At 33.9% G+C, this 12,789-nt stretch overlaps 1 protein-coding gene across 1 annotated transcript in view; it reads left to right on the top strand.

Moving 5' to 3' along the window:
* Nucleotides 1-3,538: 3,538 nt before the first annotated feature.
* LOC110032498 (probable inactive receptor kinase At5g67200) overlaps nt 3,539-12,789 on the top strand; it is a 38,158-nt gene continuing 28,907 nt past the window's right edge. The window contains exon 1 of the mRNA XM_020736149.1: nt 3,539-5,141. Coding sequence (XP_020591808.1) covers nt 3,725-5,141 — 1,417 coding nt within the window. The 5' untranslated portion in view covers nt 3,539-3,724. The remainder of the gene's footprint in view (nt 5,142-12,789) is intronic.

The raw sequence follows: 12,789 nt of genomic DNA, 5'->3' as shown, positions 1-12,789 counted from the left end.
CATCTCTGCATGTGGTGTATGTATGCAATAATTTTTCCATTTTTAGGAGATTTATTTCTCGAAACATTTACATATATATCATTCATTTTCTTATTATATTTATATTTCTAAATCTTAAATTTCGAATTTTTAACTACATATCACCTATGAAAAAGGTATTAAATAAAACCTTCAGAAATATTTATTTGACCCGAAGAAATTCACCCCTTCTCCACAATCAAACACAAAATGCATCACAAAAGACATTAGTATACATAGGTTCTTCATAGATATGAAGATAAATCATTCCATCTTTAAAGTGGAATGTGAATAAGGATATGGAGGGGTGGAAGGGGATCACCATGATCGTCCAAGCATAAAATTAAATACGCAATTCCAACAATTATTTTATGGAGAAACCACCAAGTTCTCCAAAGAAGAAGGCCACCAAGCCATACCTAAAAGCAAACCATAGCTAAGAAGCATATCAAAATTTACTTATTCCATTCGTCATCCTTAATTAAATAGCATATGAAGACATGCATGTGTGCGTGCGTGCGTGCGTGCATGTGTGTGCGTGCACAATTAAAATAAGAAGAGAAAGAAATTCAATCCCATAGATAAAAACAATATGAAATTAATTGTTTCAATTTGAGTATGGACACACTCGCCAAAGTAACACAACTTGATTACTGAATCAACAAATTTAAAATCAAATCCATGCAAATGGATCTTCCTTTTTCTAATACCAAGTTAAAATAGGATGATGTGGATTAGAGGGAGACCATTATAATTGTCACTGTGAAAAAGTAAGAATATGGGTCTAAGTATTATTCTACAAAGAAATCACCAAGTTCTCCAAAGAAAAGGGCCACCAAGCGATCCCTAAGAGCAAACCAAATTCAATTTGCTTCATTCATCATCATTGATTAAAGAGTACATGAAGATATTAAATTAAAACAAAAAATTAAACATGGAAAATTGGCATAGTAAAAATAAATTAAATGAAATCAATTGTCTAAAATTTAAATTAGCAAATTTGAATTTTAAACAAATGTTTATAATATAATCCAGCCATTGCACTTTCCAAACTTATGTACCTTTTTGTATGGGATGGTCCTCTCTTAAACTTAAATTTTTTAATGTCCAATATTCATGACCCTCTAAAAAGATGTCTTTAATTGCATTAATTTAAATTTAATTTAATTTTAATGAAATATTTTGAGCTATAAAAAATTACATGAATTTAATTATTTTAATATAAAATCATTTGGAATGTTTATAATATTTTTCATTGTACATGTTGACGATGACGAAGATATAAATATGAGCTCATAAAAATAATTCATGTATAAATTTTATTAAAATGATTTATTACTGGCAATGTAAATACAAGCCCATAATATCATGAATTACTGCGAGTGATAAATGAAAAAATAATATTTATAAAAATGATAAATTTTATAATAACTCAAAAAAATGATATCAAATACTTCAATATAATCAATCATCACAATTAATTTTATAAAAATGAATATTAAAAAAAATCATGCAAATATTCTCATTTGAATATTTATGCCTTCATGATCGACAAGCTTGTCTCAAAGAAAGTAGTGGTAATTTAATGGGTTCTTTATAAACCTTATAAATTATGAAACCTATCATAATTATATGACAAATAAAATAATTATGTCACAAATAAATTTAAGTGAAACTACCTTAAAATAAATTAAATTTCTTCTTAAAATCATATGAAACTAGTGCATCAAATAATAATCTAACAATAAAATGCACTATCCTTAGGTATCCTAAGATTAAGGTGCAATAATTTTTTTTTATTCTTTTCCTATGTTACTGTGATATTTGGTGTGAAATGATTGTTGGTGCATACCCTTCAGTGATTGTTTAATATGTTCTAAACTATACTGGGAATTACCCTTAAGTGCTATGATAGAAGTATCTTTTTTTCACATATGTTACCATGCAAAACAAGAACAATTATATTAAAATTAAGTAGAGCTACTTCAACTTAAAGTTGTTACTCTTAAATGCAATATCCTTAAGAAAGCATGACCAATCGTTTAAATCAGCATGACAATAATATGCACCAAAAAATTATTGGATGAATGGACTGATATATACATATACAAGGCTTTTAGCATATATTTTGTTGAAAAAAATATTATAAATTTTCTTCTACAATATGCACTATTAAATATAGAAAATATATGAAGGCTGGGGAATGTAATTCATCGGCAGACTAGAAGGAGAAACCATTCAGTGAATCCTAGAGCCTCTATAAGGGAGAGCTTGAAGATAAACAAGCAATTCTCATTCAGGTATAAAGTAAAATAAGATCACAAGCCCATATCAATTTTATTTTGGGTTGTGAGGGACCATACAGATTCAAAGATTCGATTGTTTAAATAATCAAACACGATATCAAAAGTAATACAATGTCTCGAGAGGTAGAAGTACCACTTTAAGATGGCTTATGTTACTTAAACAAAGAAATTTTGGATATTTTAAAGATTTATGATTAAACCTAGGTTTGCTACAGTGCTCTACAAAATAAAGTTACCACATCTTAAGCTTACTATGACAACCTAGAAACATGTAAAGATAACTACAGTAACTTAGACCAACTTATAAATGAGATGCAATATATAAAGAAAATGAAGCTATTTACTCATCCTACACAAATTTCTAATAAGCAAATAAGCATGAAACACAAAGTACAACACAACACATTAACCTCACCCAGCCTAATCCTAATGTCAGTATTAGTGCTTTATGATGTCTAAATGTAGTGTTTGTAAAGTGGGGGAAATGATGACAAAATTCGATTAAGACCCAATGGTTCAATCATTTCGGGTTGCATGATCCCTTATTCACTTAGTTAGAGGAGTCAATTAACCAAATTTGACTGAAAGATTCTTGTCACTAACCATAGAATCTGGGATAGTTGTTCGCTAAATTTTAAAATTTCAATTGTTTGTTCTTTTTAAAGGTTCACTTTAAATTTTAGAATTTTCTGGATTTTATTTGATATTAAATATGATTGCTTTTTTTGGTTTGAAATTCATATTAAATTCAAATGTTTTTCAAAATCATTGAAAATTTTCAGAGATGTCTAAATTCAGATTCTAAATAACCTCTAAAATTTTCAAGTCATTTTAATTTTATTTGAAATTTCATGAATTATTGTACTTGTTTAATGAGCTATTTATTTAAAAATTATTAACATTTATTTAATGAAAGACATTTTAAATATATTGATTTTTCTTTATTTTTTTAATTTATTGGTGGAGATTTCATTCAATTTGGAGTTTTTCTCAAAATAGTTCTGACAATTTTTAATTCATAAGTTTATATTTGTAAAAAATTCATCTTTAATTTAAAATTCATTTCAAAGTGAAAGTTATTTTATTACATTTTTTTTTTGTTAATAAGTGATATGAGTCAGTTGGTTGAAGTTTAGAAATGACATTTAAATTCATGAAAGTTATATGGCATGTGTGCAAATCTTCCAATTTTTTATCCCCACCCTGCTCACCCAACTCTCTAGTCCGACACTTTTCAAGCGCTGTCCTTCACGTGCTATGCGGCTTGTTGCAGAGCGCCTCCTTCTTCTTTCTGTCTCGTTTTGCCAAACCCAGTAACTCCATTATTCGAACTCACTCTCTCCTTCCTCTCGCGGCAGCTGCCAGAAAGAAACCGATAGATACAGACTCCGTCTCTCAGAATGCTTCACCAAACGCTGCTTCTATATGTACTGTTGCTGATCCTGCTTCCACAACATGAAATAGCGTTCACCGCCGCACTCCCGACGTCTCCGATCTCCGACGCCGCTGCGCTGCTATCCTTCAAATCCGCAGCTGATCCCAGCGGCAGCCACCTCCGCTTCTTATCCACCGCCAACCGTTCGTCATATGGGCAATGCAGCTGGCCCGGCGTATCCTGCTCTGCCGACGGGAGAGTCGTCCGCCTCGTTTTTGAGAGTTTCGGCCTCAATGGAACCTTGCCGAACTTCACTCTCGGACGCCTTGATCAGCTTCGATTGCTTAGCCTCAAGTCCAACTCCCTCTCCGGCCCCATACCTGATCTCTCCGCCCTTCTTAACCTCAAAGCCCTATTTCTCGGCCATAACCTCCTCTCAGGACCTTTTCCGTCCAGCATAGTTGAACTACACCGCCTCCGCACCATCGACCTCTCCCACAACCTTCTTTTCGGCCACATTCCCTCCGGGCTCACCTCCCTCGATCGCCTCTACTCCCTCCGCCTCGAATCCAACCATTTCTCCGGTCCCCTCCCGTCTCTCAACCAGTCTTCCCTCAGAATCTTCAATGTCTCAGCCAACGACCTCTCTGGCCCTGTTCCTGTAACGGCCGCACTTTCTGCCTTTGGAGCGGCTGCGTTCGCCGGAAATGGTCGCCTCTGTGGTGCTGTCGTCCGACGCGAGTGTGGCTCCGACTTACCCTTCTTCAAAACCAGCGCCGCTGCTCCATCACCAGCTAAGCCGCGGCATGGCTTCATACTCCCAGGGTCCGCTTCTGCCACTGCTTCTCCTCAGAGAAGCCACAGGAAGGAAGTGATGGCTGCTGGGTTCTTCGCCGGTGCTTCCTGTTTGGTAATACTTTTGCTAGGAGTTTTTTTGGTAGTTCGGAAGAAGAGAAATAGAGGCATGGGAAAGAACGTCATTAGTGATGTGAGTGGAGGGGATGGTGAGATGGAGGCGCGTGCAGAGAGCACTGCCGAAGAGGTGGAAGAAAGATGCAATGAGCTCGTGGCAGCTGCGGCAATGACGGAGGAGAAGATGAAGAGATTGGGGAAGAGTGGGTGCTTAGTGTTCTGTGCAGGGGAGGCTCAGGTATACACTATGGAGCAGTTGATGCGGGCATCAGCGGAGATGCTGGGAAGAGGAAGCGTGGGTTCGACATACAAGGCTGTGCTGGATAATAGGTTGATATTGTGCGTGAAGAGATTGGATGCAACAAAGTTAGGTGTCGCTGGAAAAGAGGGATTTGAGCGGCATATGGAGGCAGTTGGGAGGCTTCGGCATCCCAATCTAGTTCCTCTTCGTGCATTCTTCCAGGCAAAGGAGGAGAGGCTGCTCGTTTATGATTACCAGGCGAACGGAAGTCTCCATTCTCTCATTCATGGTATGATGATTACTTGCCTAATTCTCTTTTCTTATGTTTTTTTCTATTTTTTATGTAGTTCTTGTTGCCTTTTGTTCTTACATTGATTGAGATATGCCACACTAGTCATTAGTTCTTGTTTTTGATTAATAAGCAATGTTAATTAGTTTGTAGAATGATTAAGAGTCCTGTATTCTATAAATAGCTCTATTTGGAGCACATTGTGGAATGGAATGAAATGCGGTAAGTTCTCCTATTATGTGTGCATTTTTAGGAGAAGAAATTATCACATCATTCCATGCCCCAATGTGCTCCAAATAGAGAAACCTAATCATTATTAACTAATTAATTAGCATTGCTTTATAATCTAATATAATAACTAATGAATTTTGTGTCCTATTAGATTGTGGGAGGTTTTATCTGTTTATTACGTTTGATTCACAAGTTTACTGCAAAATGATGGCGCATGGCATGATTATTTGTCAGGTAATGCCTGTGATTTCTGGCCAAACAGTTCTTAACTTGCATTGCTTCTAAACAATTCTTGTTTGGTTCAAATTTATTTTCCTCGAGTAAACTTGAATGGTATTTTATAATTGGAGGCATTTGTATTACTTAAAAGGGCTCTTTTTGATTGATGATGCTTTGTGCGTGGCATTGTAGTATGCTAGAGAAAATTTTATCTAATCGTTAATTTAAGAACATTTAGTCCATTAGTCAACTAGATTAACCATCTTTTGTCGTTTTCCCCCTAAAATATTTCATTTTCTCCAAAAGAGCAGCCTCTATAAAGGCCACCATTCTTTCATCTGCTCGCATACTCAAATATCCATCAATTTTGTCATTGACATTAAGCAAAATTTACACCACTCTTTCTTCTTTATTTCATCCGATAAATGTTTATTAATTTATATCAATCTAGTAATATCCACTATTGTCACCTACCAAAAACACATGCACTTCTATCGCCTGCTGGGAATGTTTAATTCAAATTTGAGTAATTTCAATGTTGTCAAAAGTGCTAGGCACTCTGAAAAACGATGTGGCTATGTGCTTGAGGGCATGAGGCTTTACATGCCAGTGCAACTATTTTCTCATAGCAAAGCAAGACATTAAAAAGTAATAATTGTATTTTGCGAAATATTTGTAAGAGTATGGGGTGATAACTATTACGTTAAACTAAACAAGAAATGTTATGTATTTGAAGTTCAATATAATCCAAGTTCAAATTTTAAATAGGTTCAACAGACAACAACAATCTGTTATCTCACTCGTGGGGTCGGCTACATGAATCCTTTTTCTTCATTGCGTCTTATTGAATGTCATATTTTTATTTAATTCTAATAGATTAAGATCATCTTTTATACAATATGCCCACGTTTGTTTGGGTCTACTGATCTCAATATTTTTTATATGTAAAGATTTATGAAGTTGACACATATACTTGAAGATTTTAATCCCCGACAACGACGCCAAAAACTTGATCCCGATATTTTTTATATGTAAGGATTTATGAAATTGACACCACTTTTTGAAGATTTTAATCCCCGTTAATGACGTCAAAAATTTGATCCCAAGAAAAGTAAGGTTTCAATTATATTTTTAAATAATAGGGATTTTACGCAAGTATACATATCGTATACATATCGTTATCAAGTTATCAAATAATATAGGGCTTTCTGATTAAGCCCCGAATATCGATCACACGGAGATCAAGATTAATCGTAGCGGTTTTCAAAAGAAGTTCTTGTCTAGAACAACACGCCCTAGCTTGGAAGGTCGATAAAGGTTTCGTTTTAATTATATCATACAATTATCACTACAATACTGCTTCTACTCATAAACTAAAATACTTAGTGAAAATTAGAAAGTGAAGTTTAATATATTAAAAGTACCCTTCCTCATGTAATGAAATTAGTGACATGTGTAAAAGTAAATTAAGTAGTGAGAGAGATTGTAACAAATAAGAGCAATTATATTTTTTACTCTTACTAGAGATGCTATAAAAAATATTAGTTAATCTAAAGTTTGAATAGTTTATAAGACGGGCTAGGCAAGGAAGATAATAACTCACACTCTAGTTCTCTCTTATTCCTCCACCTGGAGGCTAACATCTCGCATCAAAACATAAAACAATAGACCAAATTAAGGGGCTGTAGCTATCGCTCTAAAACATCAAAGATTATTTCCCTATTTATTTGCACTTAACTATATGGACTACATTCTCATCCATACAGATATAGACTACATACTCATCCATACAATCTCATGTGATTCTACCACATTTCAGACAACACCATCCCAGATCTTACATGTTCTCACAACAGATTTTAACATGCAAATTGATCAAGTTTACATGTAAATGAAGAACAAAGTAAAATCATCACAATATATTCTCACTCTACACAATTTTATAATGTACACATGCATACTAATTCATTACAAGAGGGAAGAGTAAAGAAAATTTTCATTGAACAAGACTTTGAAACCATACAAACAAAGTATTAGATTCAAATGAAAATACAATGAAATACTTATCTTTGATGGAAATCAAACTCTCCTTGTATAACAAAAGCAATCTCCTTACAATTCTCTCCAAGAACAAAATGAAAAGAAATAAACAAATCTCTCACTCTCTCTTTTTCTCTCTCGCCTTGTCGCCCCACTTGGGGCTCTCGCCCAAGCTTTCTTCTCCTCTTCCAATAGTTTAAAAGTCCAAGAGTTAGTTTTTAAAAACATTTCCAAGCTTTATTTATAATTTCCCAAGAGTTGCTCAAGTGTCTCTTCGAAATGTCCATATTCAATGAATCTCCAAATAGTGTCTCAAGTGTCTCTTCAATGTCTTCAAAAACGTCCATATAACCACCCCAAATCCCTCTAGAAAGTCCCTTTTATTATTTCCAACGAATTCTTCAAGAGACACACGAAGCACTGCTTCAAAAATCGTTCAAATTCGATATATATTTTAGAAGATATGTTGAAAACCGTTTTTGGCGCTTAAGCACCGATTTTGGGTGCTTAAGCGCCCTCCTCTCTATCTGGTGGCGCCTGAGGGTCACGCCTGAGCGTCATTTTAGGCTCTTAAGCGCCGGGCAAAGACACTTAAGTCCCTGGTTTCGGCCCCCATGGCTTCGGTGTGCCCGGTTCGACTCAATTTGCTCTGATTTTCTCCGTTTTGGTCCATTTTTGTTCCTTTTGTTCCAATCACTCCAAATTCTTCAATTTGATGTACCTACAACCAAAAACACAAGAAAACATACCTTTAAAGTGCAATATCATTATAAAATATAACATAAAAAATAGTACATTTTTAGACACATCATATACTTTTGTCTTTCTTAAAATAAGTCAAATCTAAAACATCTACTCTCCTAATCAAATCATTCGATGAACGACGTTTAATATGATTAAACCATCGAAGACGATTCTTTATAATCTTGTCTGTCTCTAGAGCTACACCAACACTATTATGGATATATTGACACACAACGCGTACTGCAAAGTACGGGCGGCTTATGCAAAGTATACGTGACGTATTAATAGTATAGCATAAAAAATAATACATTTTTAGGTACATCATCTACCTTTGCCTTTCTTAACATAAGTCAAATCTAAAATATCTACTCTCCTAATCAAACCATTTGATGAACGGCGTTTAATGTAATTAAACCATCGAAGACGACTTTATAATCTTGTCTGTTTCTAGAGCTACACCAACACTATTATGGATATATTGACACACAACGCGTACTGCAAAGTACGGGCGGCTTATGCAAAGTATACGTGGCGTATCAATAGCACCGTGGTTTGAGTCCGCGTATCAATAGCACGGTGGTTTGAGTCCGGTTGTCAATCCCACAGGGAACAAGATAAATTCTAAGGAATATTTCTAGCCTACAATTTTCAGCCTAAACCTGAAGAGTTTAATTTGCATGTTCAAATCTAATCCTATTCAAAAGCCATGAAAAACTGGTCCATTCTAACAAGCAAAATGATTCTCTTATAAATCAGGGGTTAAGAATTTCCCTCTTTGATTGATCAAGTGATGGAAATGACTAAGGATTAGATTTGAAAATTAGTGCCAATCAAGAGAAAAATTCTTCCTTATCTCTTTCCGTAGTCCAAGGAAGAATAACAATCTTAAGTTAGTTCCCTAATACTCTTGAAATGTCATAAGAAAATGTCTCGTAGAAGATTGCATGAATCCAATGACAATATCCCTGTTCCAATGAATTCACGTTGTTAACTCTTTTGTTCCATAAATAATCTTTCTGAATATCAATATTCACAAAGACCAAGAAAAAAGTAAATTAAATTCTCAAGTTAACAAAACACTTTTAAACTCAAATTAAAGCCCACACAATCTCAAATCCCTTGTCATATCCAATCACCATCTCAATTAAAGAGAAACAAGAAAACTACTCGCTATTCATGACAACTTTCATCAAGACAAACTTAGTATTATGAATAAACATCAAAAACCAAGTATTTACAAAGAAATCTTCAATAAAATATAACTTAATTGTATTATCTCCTTCACAATAAAACAGGATAAAGATGTCTCCAATAATAAGCAATAAACTCTCTCAATCCTCACAAACATTCTTTTCTTCTCTCATAATCTCCTTGCAAATTGTGCGACTTCCTGCAAATTCTCTCCCTGAAATGCTAGAAGAAAATGGTAAAAAAGCCCTCTTAAATTCATCTTCCCGCATTTTATATTTTTTCCCTTCAATGTCAAAATTGTCAAATTTCGGGTTTTGCCGCCTAGGCGCCACTAAATTGAAAAAATGTTTACAAAGGACTGACGCCTATGCGCCGGTGGCAGCGTTTAGGAGCCCAAGGGGTAGCACCAACTTTCTGTCGTCTCCAGAGTTTGCTCAATTTGGGATGGACTGGAGCCTATGCACCACTGGCCCGACGCCTAGGAGCCATATTACATCTTTCTCCATTCCAATTTGTTTAAGTCCTGCTCGATCCACTTTTTGTTGCTACGTGCAAAACAACACTAGAACCTTCCCCAAAGCATAATATTTTCATAGAAAAATGCAAACATTTACAAACATTTACAAACATTTAATATGAAGTTTAAGGACACGTCAAAATCCTTCAAACTTAAAGGTTACTTGTCCCCAAATAACAACAAAATTTAAACAATTAATCTTGTTAAACATAATAGAAATGAATTTTTATAATTGATCACCTACAATCAAACTTCCAATGATGCAAAGTTTGTAAAAAAAAACCTCTATTGAATTATTTCGACGCATGTGCTTCAAGAAACATTGAACTCTTTAATTGTAATTTAACATCATATTCATTTCAAAGGATTTAATAAACGCTAAGATAATTCAATCTTGATATCAAAATTTTAAAAATTTAGTCCTCCGTAATGTGATCTGATCTGCTAATAATTCATAAACATATAAACATAATTAAATAAATAATGTTATTTACTTTTCAATTTAAAAGAAATAGTAGCAAAACCAATATTTGCGAAGGCTTTTTCTCAAGCTTCTCCTCGATCTTTTTCATTCTAAACTTTTTCTTTTCCTTCTCTTTCTCTCTTTAAGATGAATATTTTCAATCTCATTTTCTTTTAGGTAATTTTTTTTTTTTTTTCACATACTAGAAGATTACTATATCTGAATTAGTCTTTCAATGATTTTGAATCTTACTACTATCTCCTTAAACTAAAATACTCCAACATTTTTTTCTAATTCAAGATTTATAAGTTATAACTTGTTAACAAAGAATTCAAATTATATGGACGCTAATTTTTTGAGAAGATACACATCTATCTACAATTAACTTAATAAATTACCAAATCTTTTTAAGAATTAAATATGTTGATTAAATAATCATTTGTTGAATTTCAAAGATCATTCTACAACTAGTTTAGTTTAATTTAAAAGAGTCTAAATGTCATTTAACTATGTATCTTCTTCTATTAAGATTGTTTTAGTCTCAAATTCATACCCATTTAACCTTACTTATGTCAAAAAAAATAAAATGCTAAGACTTGGTTTACAAAGGGACAAAAAATGGAACGTGTCATTAATCAAAAAAAAAAAAAAAAAACCGTAGCACAAGCATTTACATAAATGAACACGAGGGAAGATATCACGATAGCATATAAAACATGTACAGCTCAACAACTAAATAATGAGTGTATAACAAAAATAACATATAGAACAATATAAACTATGAAACTTAATTACATCAGAGCAATTCAAATTAGATACAATAGATAAAAATTCAAATGTAACATAAACTTAAATACCAAAATAAAGTACCACATCACAATACAATTCACTTAATACAAACAACATAATATAATAATATCAATAAAAACTACAAACAATATCAGTAACAATCAAGTGAATCAAGACAGCCAACAGTTCAAAAAACTCAAATCAACTAAGAAATCCAAACTAGAAGCCACGTCACACATCTTCCCTTTCATCTCATTCTTCTTCTTCTTCTTCTTCTCCTTCTTATTCCTCCTAGTCTTCTTCCATAGGTTGGCGGGTGTTCTCATAAGGCAAATAAGGAGACTAAGCAGGAAAAATAATTGGGTTCTCATCTTCTAACCGTTGATTTCTCCTATATATCTCCAACTGAGCGGCCTAAAAATTGGCAATATGATCGAATTGGCTTTTATTTTGCCAATCTATATGCGCCACCCGATCAGCCAAATCATACATCTCTGCTTGTATAATCGCAGTATCATCTTCAAGTCGAAGGGGTAGAAGAAGGTAGGGAGAAACTTTCTCCTCTCCATAATGCCTCATGTAGATTATAAATTCCAATATTTCGTTTAGAAATAGGTTTCAGTGGTTGGAGCTACTCCTCCCAACTCTCATAAGCAACACCAGTATTTTGACACAGGGTGAAGACAGTAGAAGGGTGACCTAGATTGATTGTAGACCCTCTTTTGTCATATAACAAATGGAATGGTGAATAAGAGATCCTACATCAATATTTTTTCCAGTTTAAATACTAAAATTCAAAACAGTCCTATCTCTAGTAACCTCACTCAAATTTGTCGAGGGAAGAAGCTTGACGGATATGAAATAATGCCAAACCTTAGAAACAAAAGTCAAAGCCGAAGGGAAATTAATTTTTAATCATTTTTTAGTTCCAAGCTCCATTCCCAGCAGCCAAAAAGTTCAAAATTTCTACCAAATTGGAATTTACAAGAATAAGTTGGTAGTAGAAACTATTAGGACAATCTCGCAATGAGTACAAGAGCATTAATTTTGTAAGAAGAGAAATGAACTTGCTTCCCTCAAACAAAGATGAAATTAGTTGATGCCTCAGACAAAGTTCGCATAAAATTCCCGTACAATAGGAATCACCGCAATGCTAGTATTGAAGCAAAACTACTCCCAACCTCTCTTATCGATCATAGATCCCAAAACACCTCATGGATTCGCAATATCCTCTGTGGAATTAACTTCTTTGACACCAAGAAATCGTTATATTGTTCTTTTACTTTTGAGCTAATGAATCTCTTGCTATCAAAGTTTGAATTACATTTTTCCACTGTTAGTCTTGGGCGCCATGGATAAATGATGAAAATTACAAATAATTGATGAGTTTAGCAAGGGTTGCGAAGATCAAAATGCAAGTTTTTACGCTTTGAATGATTAAATCATAGAAAAAT

This window comes from Phalaenopsis equestris, unplaced genomic scaffold (assembly GCF_001263595.1).
Source record: "Phalaenopsis equestris unplaced genomic scaffold, ASM126359v1 Scaffold000954, whole genome shotgun sequence".
NCBI lineage: Eukaryota > Viridiplantae > Streptophyta > Magnoliopsida > Asparagales > Orchidaceae > Phalaenopsis > Phalaenopsis equestris.
This window is presented reverse-complemented; position numbering and strand designations above follow the sequence as displayed.